Source organism: Felis catus, chromosome D3 (assembly GCF_018350175.1).
Source record: "Felis catus isolate Fca126 chromosome D3, F.catus_Fca126_mat1.0, whole genome shotgun sequence".
NCBI lineage: Eukaryota > Metazoa > Chordata > Mammalia > Carnivora > Felidae > Felis > Felis catus.
In genome coordinates this window covers 22,532,929-22,558,635 of record NC_058379.1, presented here as the reverse complement: position 1 = coordinate 22,558,635, position 25,707 = coordinate 22,532,929, and the positions used below count along the sequence as shown (strand labels likewise).

General features: G+C 48.4%; 1 protein-coding gene across 1 annotated transcript in view; it reads right to left on the bottom strand.

Moving 5' to 3' along the window:
* Positions 1-20,817, bottom strand: part of TBC1D10A (TBC1 domain family member 10A) — a 30,939-nt gene extending 10,122 nt beyond the window's left edge. The window contains exons 1-2 of the mRNA XM_023241579.2: positions 20,537-20,817; positions 1,086-1,185 (exon numbers count right to left, since the gene is read on the bottom strand). Coding sequence (XP_023097347.1) covers positions 1,086-1,185; positions 20,537-20,745 — 309 coding nt within the window. The 5' untranslated portion in view covers positions 20,746-20,817. The remainder of the gene's footprint in view (positions 1-1,085; positions 1,186-20,536) is intronic.
* Between the last annotated feature and the right edge of the window lie 4,890 nt (positions 20,818-25,707).

Sequence of the window (25,707 nt, the reverse complement as noted above, 5' to 3'; positions counted from 1 at the left end):
ATAGGCACAAGGCTTTGCAGTCACCAACTGATGGGAGCCTCCCAACATGACTGTCATTTCCATTCAACCAGGGAAACTGAGGGTGAAGTGGCTCACACAAAGTTGCACAGCTAGCCACAGGCATGAAGAGGGGAAGGTAGTGGGGCTGGGCCCAAGCCCATATATGACTTTCAGGCCTGAGATTTCTGCTTGACCCTGCAGCCAGCTATGCCAGCCTAGACCAGACCAGCATGTCAGGTGATAAGAGCAGGACAGCAGCTTCACTCTGTGCAGTGGGAACTTATGCAGAGACACCCTGGCTATGAAGTTCTGGACAGGTCTCCACTAGGCCAAGGAGTAACTAGATCCTGCCCAGGTATCCAAGGGCACCAACACACACATTGTGCTAGGCTACGATGTTCCTATGGGGCAATAGAGCTAGTGTCTAAAGAAAGACCAATTAGAAGAGGGCCAGAGGGTACTTTCATTTTAATAAGACCATTAAACTGCAAGGTTACTTTTCTTTGGTCAGGAGGCAAGAGGGAACTCATCAAATTCATCTAGAGGGTGGTGATGAAGAATGAAGGTACTAAATGTAGACTGCCTGGGTGCAAATTTTGATTTTGTGTGTCATCCATAAAGTAGGGGTACTACTGCTACCAACCTCACTGAAGTGTTATAAGGACTACTCAAGTCAAGTGTCCAGCACACTGCAAATGTTCAACACATGTTAGCTATTATTAGTATTATAAAGTCCTCCCTGATAGGTAGTAAACGGCAGTAAGAACTTCTCCCAAAAGAGGGCTGGAGGAAAGCTACCTATGAGGGCTTTTGGCTAAAAGCGGCTTTGAAGTTTGACTCCAGGACAAAGTTCTAGGTGAGTCTGAAGCCATCTTGGAAGATCAAGTAAAGACTGGTCCCTGCCCTCCAGCCAGCTTCTGTTTCCTTTTCAGAGCTGGCAGACAGAGACACTTAAGGCTACTGGCAGTTGGAGAAGGCTACTGGCAGTTGGCTACTGCTCCTCTAAGCTGATACAGTTCCTCCTTCTTCCTTTTCTTCTCCAGGCTGCCAACTCCCAGCCCAAGGCCCAAGGCCAGGCCCCTCACCTTTTTGTGCTTCTTGGCCATCCATTTGTCCCAGTTGTTGAGCATGTCCAGCCACTTGGACTCCCTCTGCCTCAGTACCTCCAGGGGGACTTCCTCTAGCCTGTGGAGCAAAGGGTAGGACCTGTCAGAAGTGCCAAAGGAAGCAAAGGCCCTGGCTTAAGCCCCAGCCACCAGCCTTGTCAGGCCTTCATTCCTACCCATCTTCCATCCCTGCTGTTCACTTCAGGGCTGCTAACTCTTGAACACGCTTACACAGACAAGAGGGAATGCTGCCTCCTCCCTAGAAGGCACAGGCCAGAGAGACACCAGGTTAAGTGCCCACTCCCCCAATGTGTCAAGGGGCCAGGGGTCACTGTGCCTCTCTGGGGACAGAGGTCTGAGTGCGTGCATCTGTGCACCAAAGCAAAGCATTCCTGTCCTGGGTCTGTCTAGATAAATAAGCCTCTTAGGGGGCCTGCATGCAAGGTGTAGAGCTGGATCAAAACAAAACAAAACAAAACAAAACAAAACAAAACAAAACAGTCAAACAAGTACATAAATAACATGCTTACCTCTTCATTCTAGCAAAACTAGTTATTCATAGTTTCCACAATTATGCCCTGGCCCTTTCCCACCTCTCAACCTTGCTCATGCCAGTGCCTTTGCTGGAAGGGACTCCAAGTTGTCTCTACCTATCAAAATCCTACACATGCTCCAAATCCTCATCAATATCACTTGTATTTGTACATCTACTAACTGAGCAGCTATCACAGCTGTGCTAGCATTGTTCTAGGTCCAGGGCTTCTGGGCAGGCTGTGAGGAAACACTCCTTTGGCTAGAACAAAGTCCTGGCCTTCATGGCATTGACATTCTACTGGACTCTGAATGCCCACTAGAGTCAGTGGCAGAAACACTGGGCATGGAGACCCACCCTAGGCAAGAAGATCAGCACCGGAGCAGCTGAGGCAGGTTGGGGCAGAATCCCTGGCTTAGCCAGAGGGTGCTTCAAGTGAGTAGGCTTCCTCTAAAAAGTGACTTCCTGAGAATTCCTGAGTTCAAATAACTGAGGGGCAAAGAGGAGGAGACTAGCATTTACAGAGTGATTATTCTACATATGCTTTCTTATTTAGACTACAGGGCAATATTGATAAGAAAAAAATGAAAAAATGTATGTGTACACCTCTGTACACACACATACATGCTCTCTTCTTTTTTTATTTTATTTTTTAAGTTTACTTATTTTGAGAGAGAGGGAGCATGATGGGGGAGGGGCAGAGAGCAGGAGAGACAGAATCCCAAGCAGGCTCCCCACCATCAGTACAGAGCCTGATGTGGGGCTTGAACTCACAAACACGGACATCATGACCTGAGCCAAGATCAAGAGTTGGACGCTTGACTGACTATGCCACCCAGGTGCCCTACATACATGCTGTCTTCTTTTTTTTTTTTTTAAGTTTATTTATTTCTGACAGAGAGAGACAGTATGTGAGCATGAGCGGGGGGGGGGGGGGGGGGGGGGGCAGAGAGAGAGGGAGACACAGAATCTGAAGCAGGCTCCAGGCTCTGAGCTGTTAGCACAGAGCCCGATTCGGGGCTCAAACTCATGAACCGTGAGATCATGACCTGGGCCGAAGTCGGAGGCTTAACCGACTGAACCACTCAGGTGTCCCAAGCTCTCTTCTTAAAATCATTTTTTAAGTGGTAGATTTTGACTTTCTTATTTTTAACATTTTTTTTTCAATTAAAAAAAGTGCTTGATGTTATTTAGAGGTAAGATACCCAGGGAGGGTATCTTGCTCAGAGTCAAACAGCAAATCAGTGGAAAATCCCAGAATCCAAGTTAGATCCTAGCCAAGAGCCTGCACTCAGTCCTGCCTGACCTCCCAGAAAAGAGTGCAGGGTCAGAAGCACTCAAGCAGCTGGGAGGAGGCCCTTAGGAACAGGACATAATGGGGCTAGGGCTTGGCCCAGGCCTTGATTCTCTAACGGAAGGAAATGCGCTGCTGTGACTTTTACTGGTTGGAAGAGCAGAGGGAGGGGCCTTGGCAGAGCAGAGGCCTCCCAGACACAAAAGGGCAGGTCTTCTTTATGCACTTTATTCTGGGGAACTGCACAGGCCTGAGAGCAGCTTTGGAGCTGAAGAGCTGAGGAGGAAAGGCAGTCTAGGGCAAACTTAGCCCCCTCAACACACTGACAAAAGTCATTCTCCTCTTGAACTGCTGACTCTCTCCTCACCACCCAGAGGCAGAACCAGGGTGTGAGGACACTTCTTTCCTTTCCTTCCTCATGGGAGAAAACCAGAGACCACACCTTTAGATCAAATAAACTGACAGATGCATGTCTCCAGGCAACCCCTAAACACCCAGGAAACGGAAACCAAAGGCCCAGACACCACAGGGCATGCTGCCTCCCACCACCTACAAAGCACTAGCTTATACAAGTCAGGGGACGAGGCTTCTGGTTAGCTAAATGAAAGGGGATGCCCACACTGTGTTAACAGGAAGTTTGGGCAGTTGTGGATGTGGATAATATTTGATCCAACCCCTCCACTGAGCAGATGAGAAAACTGAGGCTCAAAGAGGGCAAGGCTTTTGCCTGAGACTGTTTCCAGTGAATTCCCATGTGATTAAATACATGCCCATTTGATACCTCAACCCTCCAGGTCTTTGTTGATAAGATCTGATTGCAGGGCCTCAGAGATACCCATTCTCCCAACTGCAGATACACAGGGGAACACATTCAAGTTCAGTGTTCCTTTAAATGATGTCAGATAACAGCTTTGGCAGTTTCAAAGCCCCAACATCAAACCTCAAACCGGAATTTCAATTGGTTACAAAACAAACGACCATATTTCCTGGATTCTACGACGCTACTGACTTTAAGCTATACCATTGATTTGGCAAGATCTTCTCAGAAACAAAAAACCCACCACTACTTGAAATGTACATGTCAACTGAAAGATCTGCTTTGACTTTTAAAACCTTAAACTGGGAAAACTTTGAGGAAATAGGGTCATTTGAGTAGCTTCTCCTCCAATAGTAGAGGAGTTTAAGCCACCTGGAGATGGTGAAAAGGAAGACCACTAGAGGTCTGGTTGTACCCAGAACTCACCACACCACATGCTCTCTAACTGCAGGTAGATTTCTCTCTATGCACAGGATGTGCTCCTGAAAAGTTGCAGGCTATCCTTTTTTTAAAACCAGAAAGTTCACATATCCTTTGGTCTAGTCAGTCAGGATCTTAAAAGGTATCTGATCAGACTGCTGTCTGGTATAGGAATCCCTTCTACAACAGGTAAGCTGCTTGCCCTCTTCAGACCTCAATTTCCCTACATGATTAGAATGATCTGCATTGTGAATTGATCCTCAAAGGAAGCCCAGAAAAGAGCCATGAGATGAAGATAGAGTCAGGTGTGTCCCTGCAAACGGCATGATGGTGTAGAGGCTATCTGAGGTGGTTTCCTCCTGACAGTGGAGGGAGAGCATGAGCCAGTTTCTAGTGACAAGGAAGTTGACCAAATGGCCAGTTTAAGGGATCAAACGGCCCACTGGGGATGTTTCAGGTCTCAGAGCTTCACTCTCCCTTCAGAAAACCCCTCTTTCTTTCAAGTGGCTTGAGGGACTCTGCAATCAAAAGAGCCTAATGAGGAACAGTCTCTAGTGGCCCAATCTATGCTGGAATTCTGCCAGGGATGGGTCTCATTATTACCAGGTGAAGCCACCCTATTGTTGAAATTTCTAGTGCTAAAAATTTCCTCCCCCTGTAATGCCAAAACTTTCCTGGCACCATCTATCTATAATCTCCACACCCCTTTTAAGGTTACACACATCTCAGCCAGATCAGTCTCATACCAGGCACACACATACTTATCCCTTGTCACCGACCCATCCTTACCTAGAATGCCCCTTCTACTCCCCTCTCCAAGTCACAGCAACCCTTTCAGGGCCCAATATAACAATACAAATCACAACTGCAACAATACCAGCAGCAATAGTAGTTACCATTTATACATCATTTTCTACTTACCGATTTCTTCCTAAAAGTGTTATATACATTTTTATCATGTACCTTTCATAATAACCCTACCATAATATCATTCTTTTAATTTTCCAGAAGTAGAATCCAAGACTTAGTAAAGTTAAGTGACTTACTTAAGGCCAAATAGCTGGAAGAGACAAAGCTGGGACTCAAATCCAGGCCTGCCTGACTCCATAGTCCATGCTCTTGACCCTTGTACTATAGCCCTCTGGTCCTATAGGTCAAGCCCTCAGCCTCCATCCACATGGCCTCCACACTTGCTCAGATCTCATTAACTGTCCTCCAATCTGAAGACTTTTATCTTGACTTAGAATACTATTTCTCACAAGTTTTAAAACTGAGACCCACAATAAGAAATACATTATATATTGAGATTTTATACACACACACACACACACACACACACATAGCTGAAATACATTTTATGAAATAATTTACTTTTTTTAAGTTTATTTTTTTTATTTTGAGAGAGAGTGTGTGCATGTGCACACACATGTGGGAGAGGTGCAGAGACAGTGAAAAAGAGAATCAATCCTAAGCAGTCTCTTTGCTCCCTCACTGGGCTTGGCACTCAATCTCATGAACCGTGAGATCAAGACCTGAGCCAAAAACAAGAGTTGGATGCTTAACTGACCGAGCCATCCAGGCATCCCATAATAATTTATTCTTACATGCACTCCAAAATTTTCAGTTTAGTTTTATATTATTCTATTTTCTTCCTTTTTTTTTTTTTTTTCTTGTTTGAGAGAGAGAGAGGGCACAAGTGAGCAAGAGCAGAGTGAGAGAATCCCACAAGGGGCAGAGAGAGAGAGAAGTAGGGCTCACCTGAAGTGGGGCTTGTGTTCACCTGAAGTGGGGCTCGAGTTCACCCAATGTGGGGCTCAAGCTCCCGAACCGTGATGTGAGATCATGACTTGAGCCTAAGTCAGATGCTTAATGACTGAGCCACCCAGGCGATACCCCCCTTTTTTTCTTTTAATGCTGTCCCAATTCCCTAAAATTAATTTCAGCAGTAATTCACTAATAAATCAAGACATGAAATTAACACTTCATTACACCTTGCTCATATTGCTTAGCACTGGTCCCTCCCTAACTAGACTGGGTCTTGAACTTCTGTAACTCCCACCAAGCACCTCACAGGTATTCAACAGTGCCTGCCTGCTTTTCCCCATGACATCATTACTTTCATATGAATTGCCTTCAGGTCTACAAGCCACTGCTGCCTACAGCAATTTTATTTGTGCCCCTAATAGCTCAGTGAGGTGGAGCCCTCCTTAATTAATAGATGATTTACTATTTCCACTTGGTCCATGAGAGATTTGACCCAATCAGAGACGTTACATGACTTGGGCAACGTCACAAAGGTAATAAGTTAAGTGGCAGAACTAGGGCTTCCCCTCTGCCACAGTGACTCGTGTGCTGTTTTGGACTCCCCTGGCAAGACTATGAGGAAATCAGGCTATTCTCCAGATGCCACTGTGGGGATCTATCTCTAGTCCCCAAGCCCCTGAAGCCAGTCTATCCCCATCGTCAGTGTTCTGACTGCCCCAGTGAGCATCTTGCCCACTCCTAGTAATGCTCAGGGAAGCCAATATGCTGGATGGGCACAGGTTCCAAGCACAACCTCAGCTGGAGATGGCAAGCCTGGGCAATGTACTGTTTGCCAGCCACCCTTCCTGAGGGAGAGAGGCACAGAGGAGACAAAAGTGGGCAGCCAGGGGGGTGACTGAGCCCAGATTCTGTTGGGCTCTCAGGCTGAGCTAGGCTTAGCGGTGTTATGCCAGGCCATGGCCCAAGGCAGTAGTAACACTCTGCTGACCCTGTGCTCTGAAGGCTCCCAGTTACCTACTCTTTTCTCCAAAGTCAGAACTGGAAGTTTCCAAGAACTCAGAGGAACAAGACCAGTTCCCAAGGCTATCAAGACCAAAGACTGGGGCTCTCTCCGCACTTGTGCCTTCTGCCCAAGCACACCTCAGCCCTTCTGGCTGGCAGTCAGCCAGGTATGGTGCCCATGCCCATGCCCCCTTTATCCGATGGTGGAAGATAAATCTTGGTCCCAAAGACCCAGTGCAACCTCCTCCTTCAAGCTTCACTCTTCAAAGAAGCCCAAATGAAGAGAAACACAGCCTAAGCAGAAAGCCCAAGGCCACAGATCACAGGATTGTTCCTCATCTTAAGCACTGGAGGCCAGCTAGGTTATGGAGCGAGTGAACAGAGTGGAGATCTTGAGGCCAATCAACTTCCAGCTCCTCCACCTGGGAAACCATGGACAAAATACTTGTCCTCCCTAAGTCTTGACTTCTTCATCTTTAAGTGGGACTATAATACACACCTCAGATTTTACAGGGCTGAAACAAGCCTGATGAGTGGACAGAAAATGGTAGCTATTAGGTGACTGATATTTGCAGCTAACCTAGCACTTTCATATCCCGCTTGTCATCTGACTGGTCCACATATACAGCCACATACACATGCAGCAGGGCAGGATTATGCCCATTTAACTATGAAGCAATTAAGGTCCAGAGAGATTAAGTAATTTACTCAATGACACAAAGACTGTAACTCCTGGCTTCTGATCCCAGCTCTATCATTTTATAGCTGCCTGAAACAGGGCAGGCTGCTCCACTCCAAGCAGGTTCCCCACCTGTAATATGGGGGCACTGCCACCTCCTTAGAGGGCAGTGGTAAAGATCACACGAGGCAGTAAGAGCTGATACATTTCCAGCATTGGCCATGTAGTAGCTCTGCCAAGTACTACATATGCACACAATTCCCCAAGGAAGTAGCTTTTATTATCTCCATTTAATAGACAAGAAAACTAAAGCTCAGTATGGTTGAGTAATCTGCCCAAGGTTACACAGCTTGGAAGTGGAGGCTGCCACTTAAGCACTAAATTATCCAATAAATATAAAATGTCTCACCACCTGGCCTCAATACAATCTAAAGCCCTCAGTGCCTGTCACATTCTCTTTCCTCTTCTTTACTACCAATAGAGAACCACTACCCTCTGTGCTGAGAACGGTAGAAGTGAGCAACAAGGAAGTGTGGAAAATTGGGAAGTAGATGTCCAGAAAGAGCATAGCCAATGACAGATCCAGTGACAAGGGGGGGGGGGGGGCGGGCTCCCTTCTCCCAGAGCTGGAAAAAGTGAGGATAAACAAAAGGCTGACCTACTTTGCACACTGGGTAACAACCTCTGGAGTTCATTAACCTAAGAGTTGGTAAGGACTGCAAGTATAAATAGCTTTTATGCCAGCTCCATAATAACTGATGATAAGAAACTGGAATGCAAGAGAGGGTGGGTTGGGAGGGTACAAATGGCTGACAGTCCAGGCTGGAAGGCCTGTGAAATCACCCAGGGGGTCTACTCCTCCTCAGAGAGCCAGCAAGGCCTATAGCCCAAAGGGTAAGTGATTTGCCCAAGGCCATGCTGTGAGTCAGTGTGGAAAAGCAAGATGGTCTGCAGAAGCCTGGCACTCCCTCCTGCAGCCTGGCAGCCACTGGTTTAAGGGTAGGGCAATGTCCAGGCTCTCTGTCTGGGTAAGAGTCTGGCTTGCTTCACTCTCCCCAATTCCCAGTGCAAGCTAGTTCTGGGTCTGCTTCCCTTTCCCATAAGGAATTCCCTGGCTTTGCTCCTTCTAGCCCTGGGTCAGTGCACAATGGTAAACAGGTTCTCTCCACCCTTCACTGGCCTTGGGCCTCTGCCCAGCTCTCCACTCTGTTCAGCTCCACCCCTCTTGATGTCAGATGGAAGAAATGGTTCCTTTAGGCACCAACCTTGCTGGTTCCAAAAAGCAAGATATCCCCACTTCCTCACCCAGCTAGGGAAAGGCACAGACCACAGCAGAAACCTCCAGGGCAGCTCTCCCTGACAACTGCAGAAAGGTATGGAGACTATTCTCAATAGACTTCCCTTCCCCAAGCCTTCACCCTTAGCAGGCTGAGTAGTGCTTGAAATTTCCCACTGGCAACTGGGTTTTCAGATCACAATCTCACTGTGGGCACCCAGGGGCCATCCTGACTCATGTATGGGCTCCTTAGCCATCCTTACCAAATTGCTAGATCTTACTGATAGATTTTACCAAATTAGTTTTGACTCACTGTTTATATAAGGCCTTTCCTCTGCTCACATTCCTTCAAGGCTCCCTACTGCCCTCCTTGTCCAACAGAAACCTCAGGTCCTCCTATTTCCTCTAAACATCCCTCTTCTTTCCCCAGCCCTATCTCTAGGTGGCCCTCTCTCTGAACTGGCCTCCCTCACCCCTACCCCCACTCTAGTTCAGTCCCACTCATCTTCCAAGGCCTCATTCAGAACTCCCTCTCATGTCTACAAAGCCTTTCCTAACTACTCCAGGGACAAAACACAATCAGCCCCTCATTATATTCCATACACATTTCTCTAGAGCTTGTGTTCCAGGCCCTGAATCTACAAAGATGAATAAAATGCAGTCCTTGCCCTTGAAGAGGTCAATCTGGCAGAGGAGACAGATGGGTGAGTAGAAAACTAGCACACATAGAAGTGCTATCACAGAAGCATGTAGAAGGTGCTAAGAAACTGCAAGAAGCCCCCAGGGTGGTGCTAGTGGTTGGTGGGGGGTGGGGGTGGTGTTCAGAGAAAGCTTTTAAGAGGGGGCTGATTTTTGAGATGGTTTTTGAAGGGTGACAGGAAGTAGCCAGGGTGAGAAAGGGGAAAGGGCACACCAGCCAGAAGACCCAGTATGAGCAAGCACAAGTTAACAGAAAAGACCACGGCTTGTTTGGGGAATGTGAGCAGTCTAGTGGAGCAGGTACAGCTTCTCCACCCGAATATCCTATCTGCTCTGCTGAGGCAGCATTCCGTGAGAAGGTACACTCCTGGAGGGCTCTGCCCGTCTCATTCTCCACAGTGTGTTCTGGGCCTAGAACAGAGCTTGGTTTTGTTGGTGCCCAATAAATGTGTGTTGACAGAATCATTAGCTTTGTGACCTCGGGAACTCTGTGTTTCAATTTTCTCCACAGTGAGATGGGAATACTGTCTTCAACCTTGAGATCAGGTGGGTAAAACACAGAAAGTGCTTCATAAAGAACATTCCCTCTCTGGCCTGATACCAGCTCTGGATCTTCCTTGAAGCCCAGCACAGGGTTGAACAGATGTGCTTAATGACAGCCTTTTACAACATTATAATTCAAATATTCAATTAATGCAACTGAATGTCTGTTAGAGCACTTACCAGGCACTTGCTATGCAACAGACATGGTGCTCAGCACTTAACTTACATTATTCCATTTAATCTTGACAACAGGCCCATGAAATAGGTCCTCTAATTATCACTGCCTCCCCTTCCACAGATGAAGAAACAGGTTTTCAGTAAGCCAGTAACTAAGGTCTAGGGTGAGCAGAAGACAGCCCTGGGAGATGAATCCAGACCCTGTTCTTCTTTTGCTCTGTCACTCAACTCCAGCACAGAGTGCTAACCACTAGGCAGGGTTCATACCAGCCTTGATCCCAGGGAACTTGGAGCTTTGTGGACTCACAGCCATAAACTGTGTGGTGTTTGGCAAGTCACTTTACCTCTCTGAAATTTGGTATCTGCTTCTGTGAAATGGAGATTATGATGAACTGTATCTCACAGAATTAAATGGGGGCAGTGTCAGTAAAAGCCTGGTCCACCATTCAGGCTCCTCTGTGAACCAGCATTACCATGTGACTATGCTGGGAGGGTGGAGGAGGTCACCCTGAAGCAGGACATTAAGCTCAGGATCAAAGTCTACAAGAAGCACAGAAGGAGGGTGGTAGTAATTATGAAGCAAATTCTGATTTCTTCCTCAAGTAACTGCCACTACCCAGGAAGGCTGAGGTCCCAGGCAGCACTATGGTTACATGCTTTGAGGTGAATCTTTCAGGAGACCCACCTTTATTCTCACTTCTGCTTGATCTTCACAGTCCAAAGAGAAGGAAGATCAGGCCCTCCGAGTCAGGGTCACCTGAGGACTCTGTTCCAAATGACTCAAAGAGGAACTGATGGGGGGATTCCCAGTCTGCCCTGGCATGCCAGAATGCTCCAGACCACAAGCTGAGTGGGACTGGCTCCTCTGCCCACCACTCCCAAGGGTGGTGGGCAGAGCACATAAAGAAATCTGGATCTTCACACCCATATTGCCTTGCTGTCTCACCATTATGCCAAAGGCTTGAAGTAAACCTCAGAGGATAATTCATACTCGAATTATAAGAGCCACCCTGTACCTTTATTTTGTGACAGACACTGTGCTGGGTGTTTTACCAACATTAGCTCTCTTAATCCTCATAACACCCCTCTCTCCCAGTGTCAACACGGCCTATTTACCTTAGAGAGGTCACATGACCAGAAAGTGACAAGAGCCAGGACTAGAAGTCAGGTCTGCCTGTGTCTTAAACCCAAGGGTCAAATTTAGGTTCTCCCTTTTTGTGAAACCAATACAGAGAGGTAAGGGAAAAGAAGCAGCATCCTCCAAAAGTGGATGGTTGGAAAGGATCGTTTCTGGACATACAGAGTCTAGGGCCCAGAGTGCACTCAGAAGGAACAAGAGCTCTCCACACTATGTTTCTGGACCCCCTCACTAGCCAGCTGTTCCTGCCTTGTCTTGGGGTACATATGAGGGGCTGTGTGTGGAGATCTGGGACAAGAAGTGCTCCATTCATCACAACAATTCAAACAACTTGAGAGGCCTACTAGGAGAAGCACAAACACTTGGGGCTGAACTGAAGTTCTAAAGCTGAGACAGGGAGGGGCCAGAGAGGCCACACAGTGGCCACCAGCTTTGGTAAGATAGAAAACTGGAAAAAAGCAGTCCTGAGTCCCAGGCCCAATTCCATTACTTGCTCAGCTTTGGTTTCCTTGGCTGTAAACGGGAAAATAAAACTTAGCCTACCAATTTCCCATTGCTCCTATAAGGACTACTGTAAGGCTATGGGAATGAAAGCACTTTGCAGACTAAAGAGCTAAACAAATCAAAGCATCCTTTGATTTGATTATACTCCCTAAGACATGAGGGCCACTGGTCCTACACACAAAGAGAGGTCCTCCCACAAGAAGAACAGAGCATGCTGAAAGAACTGGCTTCTGTGGGCTGTGCCATAACGACCCCTTGCACTTGCGTGATACCTCATAAAAAACTTCTCAAAGCACTTTTCATATACTCCAAGGTCAGTCTCAGAATATTAGAAGTGAAAGAGCTTTTCAACATCATCCCATTAAAACTGCCTTAGTTTAGGGGTACCTGGGGGGTCAGCTAGTTAAACGTCCAACTTCAGCTCAGGCCACGGTCTCATGGTTTCGTGAGTTCAAGCCCAGCATCAGGCTCTCTGCTGTCATCCCAGAACCCACTTCAGATCCTCTCTCTCCCTCTCTTTCTGCCCCTCCCCAGCTAATGTGCATGCATGCATGTGCTCTCTCTCAAAAATAAACATTAAAAAAAAAAAAACTACCTTAGTTTATATGTGGGGAAAACTGAGGCTTAGAAAGATTAAGCAAATTTCTCAAGGTGACACAGCTAGTTAGGGATCCACGAGGCCCAGGACTCAGGTCTCCTGACCCCTGTTCAGTAGTCTTTGTTTATGCTATGCTCATAATCCACTTATCTCATTTGATCCTCACAATCCTTTTGTACACAGACCATGCCTTTAACTACCTACTGAACGTCTCACTTCCCTGCTAGTCTGTAAGCCCCGGGAGGGCAGGACCAGATCTGCATCCCCTGAGCCTAGCACACAGCTGTACACATAGTAAGTGCTGGGTAAGAAACAGGGAGCATCAGTCCCATGATCAAGTGAGGGGATGTGCCTAAGTCATATACCATAACGGTCTGAGGTAGAGCCGGCATTACTGCCTTGACTCCTGTGCCTCATTCAGAGCCTTTTCCGACTACTAGCCTAAACCTATATTTCCAGCCAGAATCTTTAATCTCTGAGAAATGGCTGGTGATGTCCCTAAGTGCTAAGGGGTTCACCTTCTCAAAGGTACTGGACTTATTTCCACCTGTCCCATCTGAGGAACCACCTCCAGAAACAGAATAAAGACATGAGGTTGAGGTCAAGCCAGCCCTGGCTGCCATCTGCCTCCCCTTGATCAGTTTATCTATGCCCAAACCCCCAAACCCCCAAACCTACCCTCTCCAGCTGCACACTACCCTAAGGCTGGTTTTCTATGCCCTTAGGCCTTACTCCTCTCTCCTTGGAGAGGAGTCTGGCTCTCCTTGCCATCCAGTATGTTTACCGGGCAGAGAACACAAAGCTCAGTACCACTCACCCCACCCCCTCCCAACCAGGCCAGCTAACCCGCTCTCCCACTGGAGAGAGACAAAGAACCCCTTGATGTGTCCTGGGCATGCCAGCCATGCCAGGCACCTTGGGGAGCCCAGGGCTGTGACAAAGCAGAGTTAGCAGCAGCCCACTGTCCACTTCACAGGAAGGCCACAGCTGGCCTTCCCTCCCTGTGGCCAGAAGGCCCCAGGATGGGTTCTGTGAGAGACTAGAGCCTCTTCAGCTTATCCTGAGACTTCCCAATTCCCCATCAGTCCACACAGCCTGCCAGGCACCAAGCCCTACTGATTTGCTGGTCTCTTCATCCTCACAGCTCCAGACATCTTCCAGGCCTCTCCATAGCCCTTTTGGGCTGTCCTGAGCTCTCTCAACTCGTCTCGCTGCCTGTGGTCCAGTTCTTCCCTATGCCATCTTCCACACCAGCACCAGACTGACTTTGATGAAACACAGGAGGCCTCAGTCTGATATTCAAGGCTAGGCATGGTCTGCCCAACCTCCTTTCCTAGCCTCCCCTTGCTTCACATCCACCTCCTGCCTTCTGCTCTTCTTGTCACCTCTCTTCTTGGCATACCACGTTTCTTAAACAGCTGGATTTTGGTGGGGGGAGGGGGTCTTGTACATAGGTCCCCTCCCACCCAGTGAAATGCCCTTCCTTGCTACTTCTGAGGCCTGGATCAAATGTCACTTCTTCCTGGGCTCCTATAGGTGGAGCTGGCTATCTCTTCCTATATATTCCAGAGCGACCACACACCTCAATTATGGCCTTTATTGCTCAACATTGTAATGATTTATTTGTGGTTCTATTTTCCAACAAGTCTATGAACCTCTTGAGGGCAATAAGACAAAGATGCCTTTGTTCAGTTCTGAATTCTTTGTTCCAATCACAGGGGCTGACAGAGTAGGTGCTCAATAAATGTTTGGTAAATAAGCTCACTACTAAGGTGGATAAGCTGGCAAAAGTAAGCCTTGGCTTTCTCTCCCAGACTCCTGAGTCTGCTGCTTACTTCCCTACCTGAGGAGCAGTAAAGAGCTAAGCTGTGACAGCCTCTTAGGAGCTATACAGGGCATGAAACAGAGTAGGTGGGATGAAGAAGGGAAAAAGAAAGGTGAGATAAATAAAGCCAAAGTTGGCAGCTACCCTGAAATCCTGGATAGGAGGCTTCTAAGCAGGTGAAGCATCAGGAGCTTTGGTTTGCCAGTGGGGAGGACAGGACAGCTTTCCCTCTGCCAGGGAGGTTCCTTGGGCCCTGGATAGCAGATTTGTCAGGGGCAGACAAAGCAGCTAAAGGAGGCCTCCTCCCCCTCAGCTGTGCTGCCTGCAGGTTAAAGTGATCAACTAGCGCACTGACAATGAGTGGACGATGGCTGGGTTCTGCTCTGGTGGGCAATGTCTCCTGGCCTGGAGGCTCAATTGGCTTGGAGTCAGGAAGAGAATGGGCACTGACATATAGGGTAGCAGTGGGCTGAGTATCAGAAGATCTGGGATCCCTCCTTAATTTGGCTCCATTGTTAACTAACTGCAAGGCTGCTCCAACCCTCAGATTCCTCACCTGTATGGGGAGCATAATCCCTGCCTACTCTACAAAGAAACAAAGGCACAGACTGGATATCAAAGTCAGATGACCAATAAGCAGTATTTTGGGGTCAAGAGCAATGCAGTGTGGACTCTGGCCTATGGGAGGACTAGACCAGGCCAGTCTCGTCATGCTTTCAGGGCCTCCCCAAGGATCTTTCTCACTGGGTCTTTCTGTGATTTGGCTGGCTATGGACTTAAGCTGTACTGAGACTCACACTGCCCTCCACACCAGGTTGGAGAGGTAGCCAAGTTCCTGCTAACTCCTGCTCTGGGTGTGGGGGCCTCTGGGACTAGTGAGCACCTGTCATCTGCCTGCTGCCACATTAGCAAGGCTTAGTCACAGGATTTAGCATTGAGAAACAGGTTCTAGTCCTAGTTCTGCCATTTACCAGCTGGCAAACCTTGGGCACTTTCTTCTCAGATCTTTGGTGTGTTCATCTATAGAATGGGGATATCTATCTCTCTCCGGGGAAAGTGAGGGTGCACCACTGGTTAGAGTTCACTCCTCCCTGCAGGAGAATGGACCTCACTGACACTCATCATCATATCTAGAGATACAAATAGAAAATGAAAAGACAGGACCACTAGCCACTCCAGTCTTAAAAAGAAGCAAGAACAGGGGCACCTGGCTGGTTCAGTCACAAGAGCATGCAACTCTCTTGCATGACCACGAGAGCATGATCTCGGGGTCATGAGTTCAAGCCCCATGTTAGGTGTAGAGATTACTAAAAATAAATAAATAAATAAACATTTAATAAAAGGAGCAAGAACATTCACTGAGCACCTACTGTACTGTGTGCCAGGCTCTTTTCAAACATCAGCTCATTTAAACCTCACCAACATCCTGCAAAATCAGTATTATCACAACCATTTCACAGTGAGAAACTAAGACTTAGTAAAGTGAAGCAACATGTCCAAAGTCACACAGACAGCCAGACTCCAGTTTGTGTGAAGAGGGAGCACAGAGCATCTTCTTTCCCCCACCTCAGTGTAAACAGATTGGGTGGCTGGACCAGAGCCAGGCCTCACTGGTCCTCTGGAGGTCCTGTTTCAAACCCAGATGCTAGGAGGACAAAACATCAAGCAGGTCCCACTGCTTTATCTCTTTCCCACAGCTTAGGATTTCCTAGCAGGCGGACATGCAGGCACCTTCCCAGGGCAGCAGCTGGTGCGCTGGCCTTCCCCTTCACCAAGTCAAGTCTTGTCTGAGGCCCTAGAACACCCACAGGGCCACCAAACCGGATTTTCCTTTGAAGCTGGAAAGAGAAGGAGGAGAGAAAATGGAGGGCCTGTGGTCTAGTCCACATGTACAGCCGCCTCCTTCCAGATGGACCACCCAGGGACCACTCCATTGCCAGTTCCATGCTCTCCTGGGAACCATAATAGCTCAAGAAAAGAGGATGCTCTGAGCTTACAAGCTGGAGAAGGTGGTGGGAAGGCAGGGAGACAGGCTCTGGCCTGCCAGGAGGGCCCTGGCCCTACCCCAACAAAAACTGGCACAAACCAAACTATAGGGATGCCAATTAAGCCAGTTCTACGATTTCCAAAGCCACAGGGCTGCCATAGTTGGCTAGGAGTAGTGGAGAACCCCAGGGGACAGGAGAACTGAATCAGCCGAAGACAATACTACTGTTCCAGATGTTTCTCTCTGGACCCAGCTCAGATCCCTCTCTCCCCTAGCAGGAAGCCAACACCCACGGGATCCCAGAAAGCATAGCTCCTCACCTCATCTGGCCTGCAGCACTGAGCAGACTGAAGCTGGGTGGGAAGCTCCAGCCTAAGAAAGCCAGTCCTGGCAATTACATGGGAAAAGTAGAGGGAGGTTGGGAACCCATCTCTCTCAGGCCATCTCCCTTGGGCCAAGAGACCTAGTATCCAACTGGTATCCTTCTTTTCCTTCATGACCCCCTCCCCTATGCTGCAGAAGGGACTTCCCCGCATAGATCTGCTCTTCCTACCCCAAGGTGATAGGAACGGTAACATCACTCTTCCTACCCCTCCCCTCTAAGGACACTTCTTTTTCCTCCTCTGGTCCTTCCTGGGCTTCAACAACCAGCTCAACTCCCAACCAAGCCAAAAGAACTAATGCTATCAGCTCCTCTGTCTGTGTCCATGCCTCCCACAGGGCTCTTTGCTGGTTTGGTTGCTTTCTTGTCTTTCCTCACTGGCTTCTGCTCACATGCAGGCGAGGACTATCACAGGCTCACCAAAGGTGCCCCATAGAGTAGGCTCAAAAGACAGATGAGGTGAAGAAGTAGAAAAGGCTCAGGGTTGGGAATCAGGAGTTCTGGGTTCAATTTCTGGCTTTGATCTTAACAGACTGAAGAGGTGAGGCTAATCAGTTCTCTCAGATCTCAGTTTACCTATCTGTATGATGATTGCCATCTCTAAGGTCACTTTCAGCTCTCTGACTTGAAATGTCTGTCAGTTAATGTCATTCAGTAAGTAAATACTAGTTGAGCATTTACTTCTCTGCAGGCCTGAATAGAAAAAGATGAATAAGCCTGGCCCCAGCCCTAAAGTTGATAGTCTAATGAACTGGTAATGACAACACACTCTTACCCTTGCTAGGCAGGACTTGTTAGCCACCTACACTACTGAGCTAAGCCAGGGAAAGTGAGGGCAGGCAGGTTCCTGCTAAGAACCTTCTGTTCTACCTACCTGGCACCTGGTTTCCTGTTGGGACCACAGGCTGTATTAATGGATGGTGAAAGCAGTGGAAACTATCCTGACCTAGGAGTCAGAAACCCTGGGTTCAAGTCCTGGTTCTGCCAACTAATATGCTGTGTGTTCTTAAGTAAGTGAGTCTCCTCTCTGGGCTTTGGTTTCCTTATCTGTAAAAGCAAGGGCTAAGCTCAGTCAATCTCTTAAGATCCCTTCCAGTTCCAACAGTCTATGATTTTATGATCTACTCATGCCAACCACCTAACAGTCACCTAAGCAGGGTAGCCTCTGATCTGCTTTCTTCCCTGCCCCCAAGCCCCTGGTAACTGCCAAAACTGACCATCTTGAGACAACCTTTGGTCCAGGGTGGCTGAAATGGACCTTTAATCTAGAGCCAGAGTTCCTGCCCTCTCCACTGCAGCCATCAGTGCTAATGTTTCACTCTCTGGGATAACACATGGACTCCTAGCCCTTAACCACGAGATTAGCTTTAGGGCAATCACCCTGATACTTTCCATAACTTCCCCTCTTATGGCTTTGGGCAGGGACTTACTTTTGGCTTCCTTGGAACCACATTATAAACTCAGCAGGGAACAGTCAAAACTTTCAGACACCAGAGATTTTAGGTTGACCAAGAGGGTCAAGAAAGTGAGGCAGGGAGAGAGAAAGGAGCCTGGGACCCCATCTCAGTCCCAGTTCTATAAACACCAGTGAGGTGGAGGGCATCTGCAAAATCTGGGTTTGTGGTTGGAGTGTGGGGAAGACAGATGTCTGGCTGTCTGGTGGGGGAATACAGCCAAAGGGAGGTGCTCCCACTGGGGCGTCTCTCTGTTAAAAAATACCAGAGGTACGCCCTCATTTTTCTCATCAGTTCTCAGACCCTTAGAAGGAAAAGAAAGGAAACTAACATATTCTGGGCCACTACTTGGGTCAGGCACAGTGCTAGGCACCTTCATATACCTGATTTCATTTAATCCCCATAGTAATCTTGGGAGTACATGTGACTGCTGCCCTTTATGGTGAGCAAACAGGCTCAGAGATTCAGGTCTCAGAGATTCAGGTGAGCAAACAGGCTCAGAGAGCCCAAGGTCACACAGCTAGCAAGTGTGATTTTTTTTCCTAAGTCTGGTCTTTTCCCACTATATCACTGCTGTGTACCCCGATATCTGGTTAACTGTCTGGTAAGAATGTAGCCGGAATTCTTATCTCTTAGAACTCACAGGTAAATTTGAGGTCCTCCTTCCAAGAACCCACAAATGCAACTGGGAACTCCTTTCCCATTTCTCAAGATCCCATCCCTCTCAGGGCCCTGATCCCTAGTGATTCAAAAATTGATCCCTCAATTCAAAAAATATACTCCAGGTCCCCTTTGGGTTCTCACAGGCTAATCCCTGGGGAGCTGTGACAAAGCATCATAGCAAGATGAAGCATCAGAATAAAGGGTGATCTCTGGGGTCCTGCACTGGACAAGGTTTAGCCTGCTGTGAGCAAGTGGGGAGAGGCTGGAGGACACAGTCCAGTGGGTAAGAGAGAGCTCTCCTTAGAGGAGGGGGCTATATTTCTCCAAAGGAGAAGGAGGCCTGGTGAATTTGAAACTGGGAGAAATCCGGAAGTGACCTTTATGGGGCTGCTTGTATGGGGTGGGGTTCTTAACAGATGGTCAAGGCACTTTCATTAGTCATAAGAGAGGCTGGAAGAGGCTTGGACAGTCACAATTGGTCAGAGAAGGGGAGAAAGGACCATGTGGAGTAGGATCTTGGCTGAGTCTTGTGGGGCCCCCACAGGTAATTGTGTGAGGCCCTCTGTTGAAGGGGAGGCACACCAGGAGGAAGGCTTGTCAATTCTGTGCAGAACACTGGTCTCATGTGACAGGACAGCTGGAATGGGAGTGGGGTCTGGAGTCTGTCCTTCTCAGAGGGTTCTGTGGGGCAGTGCGGCTGCCCAGTTACCCAGCTTGGAGGGAAGGTGCTGCTTCACCATCTTGCATATCTCTGCCTGACAGCTGGGTCCTGGAGGCTCTGGGGGTGGGGGATCAGAGTGTGCTACCAGCAGGGACCCTGCTGTCTCCATGACTGCCCCCTCAAGAGTCTGTGTTTGGGAGGAGGTGTGTGTTTCCACAGCATACACAAAGACAGCCAACAGTCTGTCCTGGAGGTGAGGCACTGTCACCCTGTGGGTACCAAGAAGGGGGAGTGTCTGCCCACCTGTTGCCAGCGAGGAGAAATCAGCCTCTGAAGGGCCGGGAGAGCACTCTCTGACCCTTCCCTGAAGGGAAGGGACTATCTGCCCCAGGGTGGGACTGTCTGGGAGGGAGATGACCAATGTCAGTCCAGTCCACCCAGGAGCCTGTGTGTCTTGAGGTAAGGGGTCAGTCTGTCCTGGAGTGGAATGAGGGCAGGGCAGTCTGTCCCTTTGAAGTCCCTCTCCCTAAAGTATCCCCCTGGTGCGGGGTAGTAGGGTGGAGACAGGGCATCTGTGGGTCTTGGGGGATGGGGGTAGAGAAGGTATGTGTCGGGGGAGGGGCAGCCATCTGTGAGCCTGTCAGGGGTGGCACAATCAGGCCTAACGCCGCGGTGGCAGCAGTGGGGTTGGGCCAGGTGTCTGTCGTTCTGTCCCGCAGTTGGGAGGAGGGCACTGTGGGCCCTTCTTGGGGGCGGGTCAATGTGTCTGGAGGGCGGGGGCTGGGTGGAGGGTTGTCTGTCCTTAGGTCGGAAGCAGGCTCGCGAACGAGGGGCGGGTCAGTCGGCCCCGGTTGGGGGAGTGGGGGGGGGGGGCAGGGAGAGAAGGGGTCAGTTGTCCCCGGTTGGGAGGGGAGCTTGTCGGTCTGTCCTGAGGGCAGCTCCGTCAGCGCCGAGGCCCCCCGCGAAGGTCCCGCGCCGGCCCCGGCCCCAGGCCCCGAGCCCCGGCGCTACTCACGCGCCCTCCGCGCCTTGCGAGCCCACGATGAAGCCGAACTTGTCGATGCGGCGTTCGGCGAAGCCGTTGGCCTCCGAGTCGGAGCCGAGAGAGCTGAGCTCGTCCGCGGCTGCGGCGTCGGGGCCCGGGGCCAGGCTCTCCCGGGTCCCGGACAGACTTCCTTCGGCCGCGGGCGCGCGCGGCCCGTTCTCTCCGCGGCTCTTCGCCATCCTGGCCGCGCCCGCCGCCTCAGCCCCAGCGGCCACCTCAGCCACCTCAGCCTCAGGGCCGCCGCCGACGCCGCCGACGCCCCGCCCACGCGCCGCGTCCATTGGCCGCCGCAAGGCCAGGGGCGGAGCCCTAGGCCCTCCCGGGAGCTTCCCCCCACGCCCAATGGGCGCAGCGGACCCCAGGGCCCGCCCACCTGCCCTAGACTGGCGCCAACCGACCCGACGTGAGGGGGCGGGGCAGCCGTCACTGGGAGCCCTCCCCCCGGGCTGTCAATCAAGAGAGCTTACCTGAAAAAGCTCCCCGGGCCTTTCTCGGTTGGCTCCCGCCTGCCCGTCACCTGCAAGCGCCGCTCAGTCACAGGCTGAGGGAGTGCGCTGGGGATTCCGCATTGCCTCCTGAGCCCCTGGCTCCTCGCGAGACCCCAGGGATGTAGGTAGGGATGGTTTCAACCGTTCATGAGGACCTCTGAGGAGACCTAGGAAGGGTCCAGGGATTCGCCCAGGGACACTCAACGTCTTAAAGACACAGGCTGAGCTAGAAGTTCAGCAACCCCTGCTCACTGCCTCTAGGGCTTTAAATGAGCCCTTGGGAGACCCAGTTAATAAGAGTAATGACCAACGTTTATTGAGACACTCATTGCCCCAAGTTCTACCTTTCTCTTGTAATCTTTTTCCCAGCAGCTTTATTGAGACATAACTAACCTACCATAAAAATCACCAGTTTAAAGTGTATAGTTCAATCGTTTTAAGCATATTTGTGGAGTTGTGCAACTATCACCACAACCTAATTTTAGAACATTTTCATCACCCCCCAAATTCCTATCCATTAGCAGTCACTCACCATCCTTCCTCTCCTAGTCTCTGGCAACCACAAATCTGCTTTCTGTTTCTAAAGATTTGCCCTTTCTGGACATTTCATAGAAATGGAATCATACAACGTGGCCTTTGTGTCTGGCTTCTTTCATTCAGCATGTTTTCAAGGTTCATCCATGTTGTAGCATGTTATCAGTACTTCACTCCTTTCTGTGCCTGAATAATATTGCACCAAATGCAATACTACATTTGTTTATCCATTTGCCAGTGATGCTCAGGTACAAGCTTTTGTATGGACATACATTTTTGTTTTTCTTGGGTAAATACCTAGGAATGGGAATTACTAGGTTATATGGTAACCTGTTAATCTTCTGAGGGAGGAACTGGCAAACTGTTTTCCAAATTGGTCACACCATCTCTTGGAACCTTCGTGCAATGTGGTAGATACAATTTTGTCCCATTTTTACAGTTAAAAAAAAAAGCCTGAGGTTCAGGGAAGTTAAATCAGCTCCCTAAAGTCCCAGCAATAGCTGTGGCAGAGGCAGGATTTGAAAATAGCTCTTACCAACAGTTTATGGGGAGGCATGGACCAATTGTATCTATATAGACTTAGCTCCCAGAAGCCTACTTCTCACCCCAGGATTGTCAACACTTAGAGTCACTATAATAGCTCCTCAGTTAAGCCCAGTACTTTATAGTTTACAAGTCACAACCACGTTGTCATCTGATATTCCCCATAGATCTGTGAGGCAGACAGACCCAGAAAAAAGAAAGCACTGTGAGAGCCAGGCCTGAGCTGCAGAGCCTGGGGCAGGCTAAGGGGCCCATGGCATGGTCCCAAGAAGGGGGTCTTAAGACTTGAGTGATTTCACCGGGTGTTTCCTTGATGCCACATGGCCCAGACATTCTTGAAGACTTCACTGTGCAATCTTCACATTCCATAGGCTTCTGGTTTTCCATAAACAGGGCAACAGCAGACGTGGGACTGGGCGCAGGCTATTTTGGTCTTAAACTCTCAAGTCTAGGAGGACATTCCTCCTCTCCAATGGCTCTAGACAGTGGTGAGCTCTTACTCCCAGCTCCTAGGAGGGGCAGAGTGGGCCTTACATGGGGATGTGGGCCTATCCCAGGGAAGGGAGAGAGGAGCCAGACACACGGAGAGCATATGTGAGACCTGAAGTTGGGGAAAGTATTGACAACCCTTTGACTTCATAATTCTGGTCTTAGGATGATCATATTCCAAATATGTTCAGCTCTGTAAGGGCATAGGCGCAGTGATGTTTAGCTCAGAGGTATTTGCAGTGGGGGTGAGGGATATTAGAAGCACCTGGGTGTCCATCTTTGGAAGAGTAAATGTTTCTCAAGTTAAGGCCTTGAGGCCCCAGCTTTTAATTTTCTTACACAAGACCACCCAGAATTCAAATCTCAGCTGTCACTGTGTACCTTAAACAAACCACTTCTCTCTGAGCCCATTTCCTCATCTGCAAAGTGGAAATACTGGAAAATATACCTCCTTGGGGCAGTTGTTCTGAGACTTTGGTGTGATAATATGTGCTAAGCATCTGACACATGGAGGTACTCAGTAGATGGAAGCCAGGAGTGCTGATGTTTGTAGTTTGCAAAGCACTTTGCAAATCCATTATTGTCTTGAATATTTCCCACCACGGCCTGTGGCTGCAGCAGGGGTGTTTACCTAATCTAACCAATGGAACATGGCTTGGGAGACTTCATTTCATGGCTGTGCCCCTCAATAACTGGGCGTTTCTTATGCAAAATCACTTCACTTCTCAGAACCTCAGCTTCCTCTTCTGAAAAATGTCAATAATTACTTGGTGATGGGGCATCTGGCTGGCTCAGTCAGTAGAGCATGCAACTCTTCATCTCAGGGTCATGATTTCAAACTCCACACTGGATGTAGAGCTTACTTAAAAAAAAAAAAAAAAGACATATGGTAAACTCCATGAACTGTTTCTGAAGCCTCCAGCACATAGTAGACACTCAATTGTTAACATTTCTTTACTTAAAATTCCAGAACTCTTTATCTGATATTTAGTGAGCAAGAGAGATGAAGACCAGGACCAACCGTTTATATTGCAGTAGAGGAAGAACGTGTGTGAAGAAGAAAATAAAGCAGGGTAAGGTAGGAAGAATGCTAGGGGAAAGGGTGCTGGTGGGGGTGAGGAGTAGATGGAAATAAGGAAGCTTCTTTGTGGGGATCTAGGAAAAAGTGGGCAGGAAGCAGGGCAGCAAGTTGCAAAGCTCACGAAGAAGCAGGCTCAGAGATTGGGGTGATCAGACTGAAGTAACAAAGCAAGAGTGAATGAATGAATGATCCACAGGAATGCCCTGCAGAGTCATGTGGCTCCCTGAAATACTAAGAGGCCTTTGGCAATGGTGTGAGACATCCAGGTAGACTGGCAGCTGTAGGTGTTCTTTTGAGGATTAGATGCTTAGCCAGGGCTACAGGAATGTATGGATAACCTAGTCTCATCATCTACTGGGGTCATTCCTGCAAGTTTTGCTCTAGGAGCTTACACAGGCCCCAGGGAAGTCCCCTCTCCTGGATCCTGGAATGAGAAACTTGCATGAGCTTAGAAAATCTGGCAGCATTGGCCATGAGCCGATATCCAGATGTCATAGCCTGGATTTGTAATGAGAATGGAGCTGAGGTTTAAAAGGTAGACAGTTTTAAGCGCCCAGAAGCCAATGAAGAGTAGGCAAACTATAAAACTTCCTTATCCCTACACTGAGAATAACAGTTAAGATTCTTTTGGTCCAAGTGGCAGCGGTCCAAATGGGCTTACCCCCAAACTGCATTTAGTGGGTCCTATAACTTAAAAGAAATTCATAGGCAAATGAGCTTCAGGAGCAGTTTGATCCAGAAATTGACAAGGGAGAGCAGCCTCATTTTCCTCTTTTCCCTTTTCTTTTTGTCCTCCTTCCTGTGGTTACCTTCATCTGAAGCTAGAGCTCCTCATGGCAGCAGCTACAGGCTCACATCCTTCCTCCACACATCAATACAACAGAATCTTCTGGTAGCTTCTGCTCAATAGTGAGGTGGAGGCATTCCTTCATGTATCATGTTCACACTAGGATACGCGCCTAACCCTAATCTAATCACCATATCTCAGGGATAACACTGACTGGACTCAGTTAAAGGCAACAGTAGTACCTTCTCGTAACGATACAAGGAATAGGAGTATCTCTTGTCTTGCTTCATGGATTATATGGCTCAGGAGTTATCTATAATTATTCACTTACTTTTTAATAAAATATAACAATATAGAATAGTTGAGAGCAAATTCCCAAACTAGAGTTAATAATGTTAATTTCAAGATGGTACATTTTAGGGGTGCCTGGATGGCTCAGTCAGTTGAATGTCCGACTTCAGCTCAGGTCATGATCTCATGGTTTGTGGGTTGAGCCCCACATCAGGCTCTGTGCTAACAGCTCGGAGCCTGGAGCCTGCTTCAGGTTCTGTGTTGCCCTCTCTGCCCCTCCCCTGCTTGCTTTCTCGCTCTCAAAAATAAACATTAAAAAAAATTTTTTTAAACGGTACATTTTACTTGTATTAAAAAAAATAAACTAAAAATCTTATATACTAGTATGTGTACCCTTAAACACGTTGCTTAAGCCGTATTGTATTTTGCCTTTGTGAATTATTACATATGAGAACTGCTATCGAGTATGCCATATATTTCCATTTAAGTATATACTCTAATGTAACCTAATATAACCTTTATATATATTCCCTAATACAATATTTAATTTTAAAAAAATGAGGGGTGCCTGGGTGGCTCAGTCGGTTGAGCGTCCGACTTCGCTCAGGTCACGATCTCACGGTCCGTGAGTTCGAGCCCCGCATCAGGCTCTGTGCCGACAGCTCAGAGCCTGGAGCCTGCTTCAGATTCTGTGTCTCTCTCTCTCTGGCCCTCCCCCCATTCATGCTCTGTCTCGCTCTGTCTCAAAAATAAATAAATGTTAAAAAAAAAAAATTTTTTTTTAAATGAAACGGGTATAATCATAGGTGGCTTCCTCTCGGCCACATGACAATTCAAGCAGCTGGTAGAGTTGAAAGTGAAATTCCTAATGTCTATAATTCCCAATGTCTTCTTTGCCTAAGTCTAAAATGACAACCACTCTGACAGC